At 41.9% G+C, this 13,572-nt stretch overlaps 1 protein-coding gene across 2 annotated transcripts in view; it reads left to right on the top strand.

The window, feature by feature from the left end:
- erbb4b (erb-b2 receptor tyrosine kinase 4b) overlaps window positions 1-13,572 on the top strand; it is a 476,882-nt gene that overhangs the window by 369,719 nt on the left and 93,591 nt on the right. For both annotated transcript variants that reach the window (XM_033616755.2, XM_078174431.1), the window contains exons 15-16: window positions 1,175-1,329; window positions 7,786-7,830. In XM_033616755.2, the coding sequence (XP_033472646.2) occupies window positions 1,175-1,329; window positions 7,786-7,830 (200 nt within the window). The remainder of the gene's footprint in view (window positions 1-1,174; window positions 1,330-7,785; window positions 7,831-13,572) is intronic.

Genomic DNA, 13,572 nt, shown 5'->3' with positions numbered 1-13,572 from the left:
AGCACTGAATCTAAGCAATCTGCATGTAAAACGTGCATTAGCCACCTTAAAAATGGTCAGCCTAAAAAAAATCTATATCAGACTATGTATGCTATATTTAGAATATTTTCACTTTCCACCAGACAGCCTTTTAGATGAGGAACTGAGGCCATTACATTGTTCTCTTCAGACCCACCTTTGCCAAAAAAAGCCAGTAATTTTAACAGGGAGTTGCTGGTCTACAGCAGTTTGGATCAGCTAGATAGTCTGTGTTATTGTGTGACTTACATCCCTGGATCCAAACCAGGGATGTAAATATAGAGGCAGTACGTTGCACTGGGGGCCATGGGCTGGAGGGGCCGGAAGAGAGCAGGCCCTTGCAAGTGACAAAGATTGCCTCCTTGAATATGTACCTGTGTTCAAAGAGGAATGATAAAAAAGATATTCCTAATTTAAAAATGGTGCCATTTGCTATATATGTCCTCAAAAAGGCTTTTTCTACATAAGCTATAAAATCTGTGAATAAACTATAAAGGCCATTCAATTATGATTATCATTAATTGATTAATTATCAATGAATAATTTTTGTGAGATATGCTATGTTAATTGCTGGGTAATATGTATCTTGATGTTGTCCTATGTCAAGTTGTTATTTGTGTAAAGACAATACATGCACGATAGCATGCACTGGGGCCCGTCGCAATGTCCTTACATCACTGATCCAGACTAATGTAATGTAACTAAGTAATTTCTGAGCTTCCATGCTAGTTAGAGGTTCTAGGAATAGAGCTAAATTGGAAGATTGATAACACACAATTCTCAAAAAACTCTTGGCTCAGCCACAAAAAGGCTAGGTAGTTCATATGTGGCAACATCATCATGCAGAAACCTACAAAGGTCACTTGGGGAAACACATTTTGAAGGGCTTGGGAAGATAGCATTTTGATGCATAGAATTCAAATATTTAGATTTATACACAAGGAACACTACTGGGAAATTATGCAATGATATAAAAACCTAAAAATAAATGAATAATGGAGCTGCCCTTTAAATGCCTCACTAAATTGCAACTGGCACCTCACTGATGGTTATGTGTACACCTACTATGTACATTTTATTCAGTAGTACTGTATGATTTCAAAATGAAAATGTGCATCTGAAAAGCATAATGTTTTTTTCTTCTCACTCCTCACAGGGCCCAGAGCATTGTGTGAAATGCCTCCATTTTAAAGACGGTCCTAATTGTGTGGAGAAGTGTCCCGATGGCCTGCAAGGTGCCAACAGCTTCATCTTCAAGTACGCAGAAGCCAACAACGAATGCCATCCCTGTCATGCCAACTGCACCCAGGGGTGAGTACAGTCAGGACAAGGACTGGTTTGATGGTCATTACTTCACAAAAGTAAGATATTTGTGTCATTCTTCATGAATCAGAAGTTAGTTCTTTCAGCCTATAAAAGATGAATGAAACCAAACAGTAACAGTCATCTTGGAGACACCTTGTAGCAGGAACTACCGCAGTATTTTCCTACGTGTGTATGGGTCTGTCTGTGGATACATTTTGTCACAATGATAGCACTGAAACAATGCAAGATGCAGTAGTTGAGATGAAAATAAAAGCCAAGTTTGAAGATGGGTGTGGTCCTAGCAAGGGTAGGAAGCAGGGAAGGGGTCTTTGGGCCCTCACTGAATTCATTTGAAGTTGGGGATCAGTGTCGCAGCTAGTGAGATGCTATCCCAAGAAGCTCTCTAGATTTAATCTTGGAGCTGTATCTAAATGCAAATTCTTAAGTAATCTACAAGAAACAAGAAACTCCTCACTGTGATAGGTTGTCCAAAAAGAAAAAAAGAAAAGAATACAGAAAAACTTTCATTAAGTAGGATCATTACGTAACACCTAACCCCAACCATAATCCTACTTTAAACCCTTGTCCTGATTTAATTTCCTGACCTAAACCCCAAGGGTCTAGTCACTCCAGCTTTTAAATCAACAAAATTTCAAACTGTGTTTATGTAGCACTTTTCGAGTCATAGTGACAACTCAAAGCACTTTACAACACAAGCCAGCATTCACCACACTGGTGGCGGAAGCTGCCATACAAGGTGCCACCTGGTCATCACGAGTGATCCATTCACATTCACACTCATGCATCAATGGCAGAGCCATCTGGAGCAATCTGGGGTTCAGCGTATTACCTAAGGACACCTCAACGTGTCGACTGAGGGGGCCAACCACTGACCTTGTTGTAAGTGCAGGATTGCTCTACCATCTAAACCACAGCTGCACAGTTTATTAAAAAAAGACTTGTTGCAATGGTATTGCTGCAATTAGTGGTATGAGTGGTAAGACATCTTGACACTGCTGACATAAGAAATGGAAAGCTGGAGAGTCTAAAAGCACAATGTTAATTGTATTGCACCAAACAATAAAACCCTGCTCTGCTGGAGTCCAAGCTGCTCCACAAAAGAGGCATGGTTTGCAGTCAGTTCAGTCAGGAACACTTTAGTCAAAGAAAATTTATTTCCATTTGCAGTATTACATTTGGTGGTATGGCTCTGTTCTAGGGCCTCTCTGTCTTTCCTCGGGCCTACACAGAAAGCCTTTTCCACATGCTTACGTGGAAAGCCTTAAGGCAGAGAGAGCACACCTCTCTGCCCTTCCATGTGCAAATGAGGAAAACCTGAGACAGAGAGAGCAAACCTCCCTGCCCTTCCATGCACCTACATGGAAAGCCTAAGGCAGGGAGAGAAGCAGTAAAGACCCCCTGGGAACAGAACAGAGCAGCATCAATGACAAACAGAAATGACACTGATAAGTCAGACACATCATGAAAAGGAGGAGCTGGGGTGGGGGTGGGTTGCAAAGTGACTTGCAGAGGAAGCAGCAATAGTAGGCAGGCCAGAGCAGTTTAAATGGGGCATCCTGAATGAGATTTGCCAATTTGTTGCATAGTAAGCAATCACATGATCTATCAGCTGACTCCCCTCCATCAATCAGCTGCTCCATCAGTTGATTGAGCTGTTTGAGATCACCTAATTTAGTTGGGATGTGTGTCCTGCCTGAACTAACGCCATGATCAATTTGTGAGACAGAAGTTGATGGTAAAATGTATTGCACTACTACTAATCAGCTGCAGTAGTCACTACATCACCAGCACCACCATTTCACAAGGATGCTCAAATATACTTCCCTGTGCCACTTTCTGGAGTGCTAACAGAATATTCTTTTATATACATAGTGGCTGGTAAGTGCATAGTCAGAAATATCCAACATCTTCCAAGATATGACAGATCAATAGAGAGGCAAAGCAGAAATGAGAGTAAAAAAGAGGGAGAATGATAGTGAGAGGAATCTGTGAAGTACCTTGCCACTCTCCATTGCTCACTAGCCACAGATCGCTCAATGTAATATCCAACAAGGGTTGGTAAGACATCATTTTGTATTTAACTCCACAGGGAGTTTATGCCACTTCCTCATGTGTTATTTCTCCTCTCCTGAGTGACAGCCTCCAGCGCGCTCGAGCATAGCAATGCACTCGTAAATGGAAAACACCAGGCTGACACTTTGTCACAGGTATAGCTTCATAAGCAGATCCACCACTCAAAACAACAAGCTGGGGGGGAGGGAGAGGAAAGGGAGGGAGACAGACAAAGAGGAAAAGAGACAGAGACAGGGATGAAACCACTATCCCTTTCTTCTCAACATTCAAATGAGCCTCCAGGTTTTGGAGCCACTATTAAGACTGTCAGACGTCACTAGTGCACAGTACACATGGGAGAGTTGAAGCATCAGCACAGGAGGACTGGGGGAAATTTCCAGCAGAGATCATTGCTTTCCATCAGAAGACAGTGTAGCTTTGTATTCTGTCATCTGTGCGGACAGACTGGAACTCAACCTCTAGGATAGAGTTCATACATGCTCATATATGCTTACACACACAGACGTATGTTTTGACAGAATCAGAAATATGACCCGTACACCAAAGTCTGTATTTGAATTGAGGTACTGACAAATCGATAAACTGACCAATGGAAAGTAGTTTTATTCAGTTCAAATTGTCCAGTGAACATCTCTAGGGCCCCGACACACCAAGCCAACGGTCAGCAATTGGTCTGTCTAGTGAGCGTCTGCCACCCTAGTGATTGCAGTGTGTCCCGCACCACTGGCACTAGTCAGCTGTTTTTTTGCCGATTCAGCATGTTCAATCAGAGTTGGGCCGGTGAACCCAGCGGAACCCTTGTGCGAGTGAGTGAATCTCTTTGATTGCAATAGCAGTTAAGCTCAGTACATGAGAAGAGAAGTGAGGAAAGCAAACAAACGACTATTCAAGAGGGCGTGAGATCAAAACACACTTGTTCTATCAGGTACGTTTGTTTTTTTTTTTCTTCAATTGAGCTCCTAAGCAGGAACGATTTGTACTTGTTCATGTTACTGTTCGCTTGCGCTTGGTAAATATCATTTGTTCTTTCAACATTAGGTTGTGTTGTTAATGTGCGAACTGGCTAATGTGCCTCTTGAATCCTTCCTTTAGTTCTTCAGGTTTGTCTTTTATATTGACGAATACAAACTTACCACCGCCTGCTGATACGAAGAGATATTCCCTCTCACACAGGCACAAAACACATGTGCTAACTGACCATTGGCTGTAATCTTTACAGTGTGTTCAAGTGCAACTTTTTGGCTGAGGCAAAGGCGACGTGAGGTGTGTTTGGGCCAGGGTTAACATAACCTGGTGTATGCTGGCTTTTGCCCAGTATCACATGTAGTTGTTCAGCAGAAAAAAAAACAGTGGCCAAAATGTCCAATATGAAATATGCTGAATACATCAATAAAGTAATTAATCGCATAAGAAATAGTCTAATATTGTGTGACCTATAAGTTATGTTGCCGAGACAACTTAAATATAAACTTTTAGTTTGCAGAACAAATTTTCACACAATAATTGCTAACAGATCTATTTATCCACCACAACCATTCAGACTGTCACCCTGCCTTCCACATATCAACGGCAGTCACAGTCTTCCTCAGCGTGCTTGGTGTAGTTAGGTGACGGCATCACAGATTATTTTTTTCCAGGGACACCTCCAACACACTGCAGGTATCCTGGTAGATCAGACCAAGAGGTACGCTTCGCTACCCCATGGTGAGCCAAATGGTGGATAGCAGGTGTAGTGGTTCACACTGGACGCAGAAGCGCTGTGAAGCAGGCAGATTTTCCGAGAAGCGCTGCCCGCTTTCTTTCATCACCTTTGTTGAGCAATGGGGCTGTTCAGACTGGACTGGTTGCAACTCAAAGCTCCACGGATGGCTCACCATCTGCAGCAAGTTTCCACGTCTGATCTATTTATTCTGCAAGCAAATCTGGCAGGAAAACACACTGATAATCTATTATGAACAATATAAGGGCTATATTAGATATAATAAATGATAAAATATGCACCCCATGCTGTCTTATATTTGTCAGTTGTGGCTTAACAGTGAGCAAGAAAGACAAGCCAACACACACAGACACACACACTCACTCACACACAAGCAGACAGAGCTCTACATGTGATTAGAACAGATGAGAGGAGCAGAGTGGCTTCCTGACTGGTGTGGAGAAATGTGCTTCTGGTGTGAACAGCCAGGCGACTGCTGACTAGCAGCTGCATGACAACTGACATATTGCAGGGCTCTTTCACTGTAGGCTATTATACTGCTATTTCAAACATATGTCTGGTTTTATATGGATGGAATTCTGGAATATTAAAGGCTGTATTTGCCATAAAATAGTCTAGTGTAAACCCTGGTCTGGGCCTTTACTTAACCTCCTAAAACCTTACGTCCTCATTTGAGGACATCACATTTTCGATTTACTTGACTTTATTCTTCATTATACTTGACTTAGACCCGTTGTCCTCAATTGGGCACACTTTTTTGTACCATCTAGTGGTTGTAAATGCATAGTACACTAATCCATGTAAAAACAAGATGGCAGCCATCTCTGCCAAGTCAGTCTGCAGCTGATCCCAACACAAAAGTGGACAAGGTCCAAAACCTGATCAGATTTTATGATTGAAACTAGTTTATTTATCATTAGTAATGTTTATTGCTTTATACTGCAACAAATTTGACCAGTTTTAGCAACAGTAACATTAGTAATTAGTTAATTAATTAGTAAGTACTCTTTTGAGGACATTGGGATTTTATTATCATTGACAATGTTTAGTTTTTTATACATTTTGGGTCCTACTGATCCCAAATAGCTAGGATAAATTAGAAATGCATATCAATTCATTCATTTGGGGCGGCAGTAGCTCAGTCCATAGGGACTTGGGTTGGGAACCAGAGGGTCAAGTCCCCGTCCGGACCAAAATATGGAGCGTGGACTGGTGGCTGGAGAGGTGCCAGTTCACCTCCTGGGCACTGCCGAGGTGCCCCTGAGCAAGGCACTGAACCCCCCAACCGCTTAGAGGGCCTGTCATGGGCAGCCCACTCTGACATCTCTCCACTTAGTGCATGTATAGGTCCTGTTTGTGCATGTGTGTTCAGACCTGTGTGTAATTGACAAACAGAGTGAAAAATTGAGTTTTTTCGATTTGTCGACGTGTCGACGTCAGTGGCACAAGTCGACACCCCCCGGGAGGAGTCGACAAGTCGTGTGTTTTCTCCCTCTCTCTCTCTCTCTCTCTCTCTCTGTGTGCTTGTGTATGGAATGCAGTCACTGCCTCTGACTGGCTTACACTGATACTTTATCCTTGACTAAGTGAACATACTCGGGTGTACTATAAGCAGAGCAGACTCCAGTCATTCGGACTTTCATAGTCGAGCGCACTTCCGCGTTGTAGTTTCCTGTAAAAATGTCCGTGAAAAATCCCTGCGATATGAAAAATGCATGCCGAGCAGTCACTGGTGCGCAGAGCGGAGTCCGCGTGGTCGTAAAATCTGAGCTTTGCGCGCACAGGGCTTGCAGATGTCCGCTTTGAGTGCGCGCGGACCTCCGCAGAGTCCGTTCCGCGTACGCTTCGCCCGAGTATGTTCGGGCCTTGACAGACACACATCACATGTGTTGAGATACTTCACTTTCCTCCACCGTGTCAGTGTGATGACATCATCAAATCACTTTTAGACTCAACTTCGACTTTATTGACAGATAAGTCGACCTGAAAAAAATCAAAGTCGTTAATGCCCTACCTCACAGCAAGCATACTTGTGCTTTCACGACCAATTTCCTTTTTTGTCTATGCCACTGTCAGCTTAAGAACCTAAAACACAAGACAACACCCAGCACTGCCGACAAATCAATACGCATAGCTACTGGAAAAAAAAAAAAAAGGTAAAGGGGTAAACATTACAAATTATGTATTTTTATGAACTCCAAGATGGCTCATTTATAGTATTTTTCTGTAAAATGTGCAATTTGCCATACAGTACATAATAAATTATAATTAATAATTGAATGCAGATCTTATTATGTATTATTATATATCTCTAATGTGTGAACGCTGCCAAAGATGTGTGCTGTAATACAGCCGGCCTGCATGAAAAATGTAATCTTACTCAGCATGAGTGACCTCTCAGAGTCTTGCTGAAGTCTATACTTCCCATTACGTGAGCTGCATCATCAAACAAGTGAAGTAATAAAAGGCCACCGAGAGCACATATTCTCAGCAAAGATGTAATATAGATATGGGTTTAGTTTGTGTTTGATTAACCATTAGTTACTGTGTTGCTTTGCTCAACTCAATACAGGGTCTCATCATTCTCAGATATGTAATACACTATGAATGTTGTGTCTCTAACTTTTGTCTTGTATTTGTTTGCCTAGGTGCATTGGACCAAGACTGCAAGACTGTATTGGTTGGATGGACAGGTACAAAATTCTTTTCTGCGAATTGCCTTTCATACAAACACACCTGCGTAGTGGCACACACGATGCGGGCACACACACACACACACACACAAACACAAAAGAATCACAGTAAGCAAAGTCTCTGATTAATGGTTAGCTCTAAGGCCCAAAATCCCTGTGAGTGTCCTTAATGCCTCTCTGTGCATGCTTGTGTGTGTGTGTGTGTATGTGTGTGTGTGTGTGTGTGTGTGTGTGTGTGTGTGTGTGTGTGTGTCTGCCTGTGCGTGCGTGCATGTGTGTGTGTGCAAGCAATTTGCCTGGTTCTTGATAAATTGATAGCGTTTTAGCTTTTGTTCTGAGGCTATACGGGGGGTTTGGGGAACAAAATGCCGCTAACTGTTTACAACAAATGGATTCAAGATTTCATAAAAGAAACAGTTTGGCATCAAGTGGTGCTGAAAATTGTTGTGTGGTGTTTTGGGGAAGATTTAACTGAGAAAAAAAGGCTACAGAAGTTACTGGTGGGTCTGCAGATCTGCAGCACAACACAGCTGCCAAAAGAGAACAGAGCAATGCAGGACAGGACAGTGCAATGCTTAAAGGCAATGGCTGACTTTTAAGTTAGACCGGAAAAACAAAGACATTTAGACTATCTAGCTGGAAGCTTCAGATGAAAGAGCCATACAGTTAGATACAAAGACGGACAAACTGATAACCATTAAGAAAGTATTCACTAATCAATATTCCGTCTTGAACCTTTTATCGAGGCCAATAGATGCTGCAGGAGATACCTACAATTTCAGAGAAAACATTCACGCCTTCTGGAGATCTGCTCAAAATCTAGGTTTTTCCCCTCTGAATCAGTCCCTGGGACACTGCCAACAGGGTGACGGGGGACTGCAGCAGATGGGGAATGTAGCTATCAGCTGACCTGGTGCATAGATCAGCCCTTATCAGATCTCCGATAGCTGTGGTTAGGATACAGCAGTAGACGCCCGGCCAACCTCAGGCTCAGCTGCCTGCTCTGAGGCATCACACATCTTGTAAATCTGTTACGGGTTGGAGGTATTGGCTTTTGAGCACGACTGAAAGTGGCTTATCAGAAATACATGATTACACTAAGCCTTCAAAGGGCATCGTTCCACCTGGCATTAGCATACATCTTGTGTAGGGATTGTGTGCATATCTGATTAAGATGGATTAATCGCTTCCTGTCACTTACTCCTGTAATAATATTTTGTCTGATAAAACTGACAAGTAATACCTCATCTAACATGTTCCCATTTGGCAGTATCTTTCCAATTTAATTCATAATGATCAGAGCTGCCTTATTGTCTGGTATCTCTGTGATCCCTGATTGGCTCCTTGTGCATGCCTATTTAGAGTGATGGTTGTAATGGTGGAGAAACATTGCATTTGATGTGGTCCAATGCATGGCTGACCATGTGCAAATGTGGCTTGCTGGACAACCTTGAGAACTGTATGTCTTGAGTACATTATAGATGATCACTCAGGGGAGTAGTTAGTCCAGTCAGTTAGAAAGACCATTTATATGAAGTGTGCGGATTTCATTAGATATCTACAGTAGGTCTTGATGCTAAAATGACATTTGGTTGAGCGTCAAATCTTTAGTGACCTTTCTTTTCGTTATTAGTCAAGTTTTAATGGAAGATCACAAAATACAGAAACATGCAGAGACAGGTGAAAATAGTTCTGTCCAAAGCAGCACCTCTTAAGCCCACTGTTTACTACTTTATAGCTTGTTCAATCTGCGCAAAACCTTTACAACATACCTACGTTACATGCTGGACTGTTTCTCAACCAAGTGCAGTGATTTCCTATTTCTTGTTGTCACCATGAATTTTTGTTTTTACATCTTCATGTATATATAGATGGAACAAAGAAGATAATGTGGTCATTTGTAAGCTTTAGAGGGGCTGTTAAACTGTAATTCTAAGCTAATTCTCTCCTGGTTGTTCATTCATATTAAAGGTCTAGTTTGTAGGATTTAGTGACTTCTAGTGGTGAGGTTGCAACATTGCAACCAACTGAAAATTCTCCCATGTGGCCAACAATAGAGTGCAAATAGCCCTATCCAGAGCCAGTGTTTGATTAGTTCATATGTAGATATGGACCCTTTCAGGGCAGACATCACAATGATGCCAGTTTGTTAGCTGGAGGCAAAATATGACTCACCACCACAGGGCTGTTGGCTATGCAGGAGTTTTAAAATGTTGTCTTGTTGTGTTATTGGGAGCCAGAATAGAAGAAGTCATGGTTCAAAACTGAAATTTTATCATATACCAGCAGCCACTGCCTGTCAACAAAAAAAGACAACTATGGTTAAATGCCTTATGACGAGGACTGGACGGATGCGATCTTAAAAAAAATGCTCGCATGTGCAGCCCACACTTTATATCAGGTAAGGGGAAATTATTAACTGTTGAATAACATTGTTGTGTATTAAGGGTTATCATGTCTACCTAATCAGAAATTGGGCAGGTATTAAGAGGAATATTGGATTTCTCCAGTAGTGCATTAGCTAACGTTAGCTTTAATAGCAAAACAAACTGGAGGAAACTGTTGAAGTGTCATCCTCCTTTGTAAAATTGGCAAAGTAATCAACCACAGAGCCGGCCATTCCACCGTCAGCAATCCTGTAGTAGGTGTGTGTGAGAGCATACGGGTCAGCCAGTCTGGTCCCGTTGGTCAGTGTTTACTTTTTCAAGTAATACTCGCGGTCCCGGAGAGTGAGTGATCTGACATGGTGCATTCATAAATTAACTCTGACACTCTTTTCATTTCTACATTAATTAAGAAACAGTTAAGCTTCACTCCACTCAGTGCTCTGCTGCTCTGTTTCCCCAAACAAAGTGCACTCCGGTGCTCCAAGAGTGCGGTGCTCTGAATAACTAAATGGTAAATTTAGACAACGCTCAAAATCTACGAATGGTCCATTTTGTGCCATAGTACACTCCAGCACTCAAAGTGAGTATTTCTGAATGCACCACTTACATCATCTTCCTCCATTGTCTTAAACCAGCCAACAGAACTTGCTAGCTAGCGCTAACTAATATAACGTCTGTGGAGAATTGTTTTGCCTCCAGCTAAGCCCCGCCCACCAAACACATCATTCTGTTTACTTACAGTAAAAGGGTCTATAAACAGCTCATTCTAAGGTTACAAAAACACAGAGTCTTAGTTTCAAGTGATTGTAAACTAATGAAAACATAGTTATGAATACTATAGTTCATGTCTGCCCAGTACGTCCCCCTAAATCTTACACACTGGACCTTTAATGGACAGATATGAGAGTGGTATTAATCTTCTCATCTAATCCTCCACAAGACAGCCAAGAGGTGTATTTCAAATTATTCCTTCAAAGAATTGTGGCCATGATATTTAATCAGGTGGACATCTTTACAGATGAAAAATAAATTTGTCTGTGCTCTTTTGTGGGTAATCTATGTAATGACTACGCAGTATCTAAATTAGCCCAAACAAAAGTGAGGATTTTTTTTTTTTTTTTTACAGCTTTTACCTGAAGTTATCAATACTCATACAGTATGTACGCTAAGCAAATATTATCAGGTATGTCAGCCTGACACATTTATTAGCTAGGCTCTACTTCTCAACAGCTCGTTACCATCACACATTATAAGTCCTCAAAATGGTGATTTTCTCCCTGTGCCAGCCAAAGATGTGGGGGAGATAGAGTTCTTCACTTCTCATGAAGCCGGCTGACTGTGATAACATTTTATGGGGTGTATCCTTGCATTTTGTGATATACAGTCCTAAGTAGCAGCCTTTTCCCATGATTTAGGAGAGTTTTAGTATGCCTTGACCAAATTAAGTTCTTTCATTATAGCAAAAAAGGCGGGGATCGGCTGGTATACCAAAGGCAACTCTGAACGCTCATTTCTGCAGCAGCTTTGTAGACAGTTTGGGGAGCATATCAGGAAAATTATTGAGAGGCTTGATTTCAAATGACAGCGTCAGTGTGGTGCTGAGAATTCACTTTGATGGTTATTTCCATGTTTTTGATCTCAGCCTCGATTTTAATGAGAGGGCATGGAGGGATATTTGTTACCAGATGAAGCTGGTAGGAAAACAGACAAAAACTGAAGGTGAAGAAGTTTTTTTAAGGATCACCCCCAAAAAACAGCATATACTTTAGAAACATCTTTTTATGCCTCTGTGGCACCGATAGTTGTGGCCAGAGGCATTATGTTTTCGGGTTGTCTATTCATCCATCTGTCCATCCGTATGTATGTACACTATATGGACACGAGTATTCAGATGCCTGACCATTACACCAACAGGGATTGTAATGACATTGTATTCAGATACATATATTTTAATATAGAGTTGCTTCCCCTTTTGCAGCTATAACAGCTTCCACTCTTCTTGGGAGGCTTTCCACAAGATTTTTGAGTGTTTCAGTGGGAATTTGTGCCCGTTCCTTCTGTAGAGCATTTATGAGGTCAGGCACTGATGTTTGACGAGAAGGCCTAGCTGGCAATCTCCACTCCAGTTCATCCCAAAGGTGCTGGATGGGGTTGAGGTCAGTGCGGGTCTGTGTGGGCCAGTCAAGTTCTTCCACACCAGACTCATCAAACCATGTCTATATAGTCCTTGCTTTGTGCACTGGGGCAAAGTCATGTTGAAATAGAAAAGGACATTCCCCAAACTGTTGCCACAAAGTTGGAAGCATAGCATTGTCCAAAATGTTGTGATATGCTGAAGCATTAAGATTGCCCTTCTGTGGGGGTAAGGGGCCAAGCCCACAACCTAAGAAACAGCCCTATACCATTATCCATCCTCCACCAAACTTCACAGTTCTCCCAGCATCTGTCTAACCTAGACTCGCCCATCTGACTGCCAAACAGAGAGGTGGGATTCGTCACCCCATAGCATACATTTCCACTGCTCCACAGTTCATTGTCAGTGTGCTTTATACCACTCCATCCAACACTTGGTATTAGCTTTGGTTTGCAGCTGCTTGGCCAAAGAAACCCATTCCATGAAGCTCCTGCCAGAGTTTTTGTGCTTACATTAATGCCAGTGGAAGTTCAGAACTCTTCAGCTATGGACTCAGCAGAGTGTTGGCAACTTTTATGCACTATACGCCTTGGCAGTCGTTGACCCTGCTCTGTGATTTTACGTGGTCTTCCGTTTCTTGGCTGTTGCTGTTGTTTTTAAACACTTCCACTTTCTAACACATCACTTACAGTTGATTGTGGAATATCCAGCAAGGATGAAATTTCACGAACCGTCTTATTGCAAAGGTGGCATCCTATCACAGTACCACGCTTGAAGTCACTGAGCTCTTCAGAATGACTCATTTTGTATCACAAATGTTGGCTAGGTGCTTGATTTTATACACCTGTGGCAACGGGTCTGATTGAATCACCTGAATTCAATAATGAACAGGTATAACCAAATACTTGTGTCCATAGAGTGTACCTCCATACAAACTTATGTCCATGTGTACGTACATCCATCCCATTCTCATTATTTGATATCTCAAGAACACCTTGAGGGAATTTTTTCAAATTTGGCACAAACATTCACTTTGACTCAACAATGAATCTATTGGAATTTGGTGATCCAAGGTCAAAGGTCAGGGTCACTGTGACTTCACAAAACGTTCTGGCCATACCTCAAGAATTCATTCGTCAGGTGTGTGAAATTTCAAAGAAGTCTCTAATAGGATAAATTGATGAAGTGATGACATTTTATATCCAAAAGGTCAAAGATTAG

Source organism: Epinephelus lanceolatus, chromosome 14, assembly GCF_041903045.1.
Source record: "Epinephelus lanceolatus isolate andai-2023 chromosome 14, ASM4190304v1, whole genome shotgun sequence".
In the NCBI taxonomy this organism is placed as follows: Eukaryota; Metazoa; Chordata; class Actinopteri; order Perciformes; family Serranidae; genus Epinephelus; species Epinephelus lanceolatus.
The sequence above is the reverse complement of the archived record's forward strand: the minus strand, read 5'-3'. Positions and strand labels throughout refer to the sequence as shown.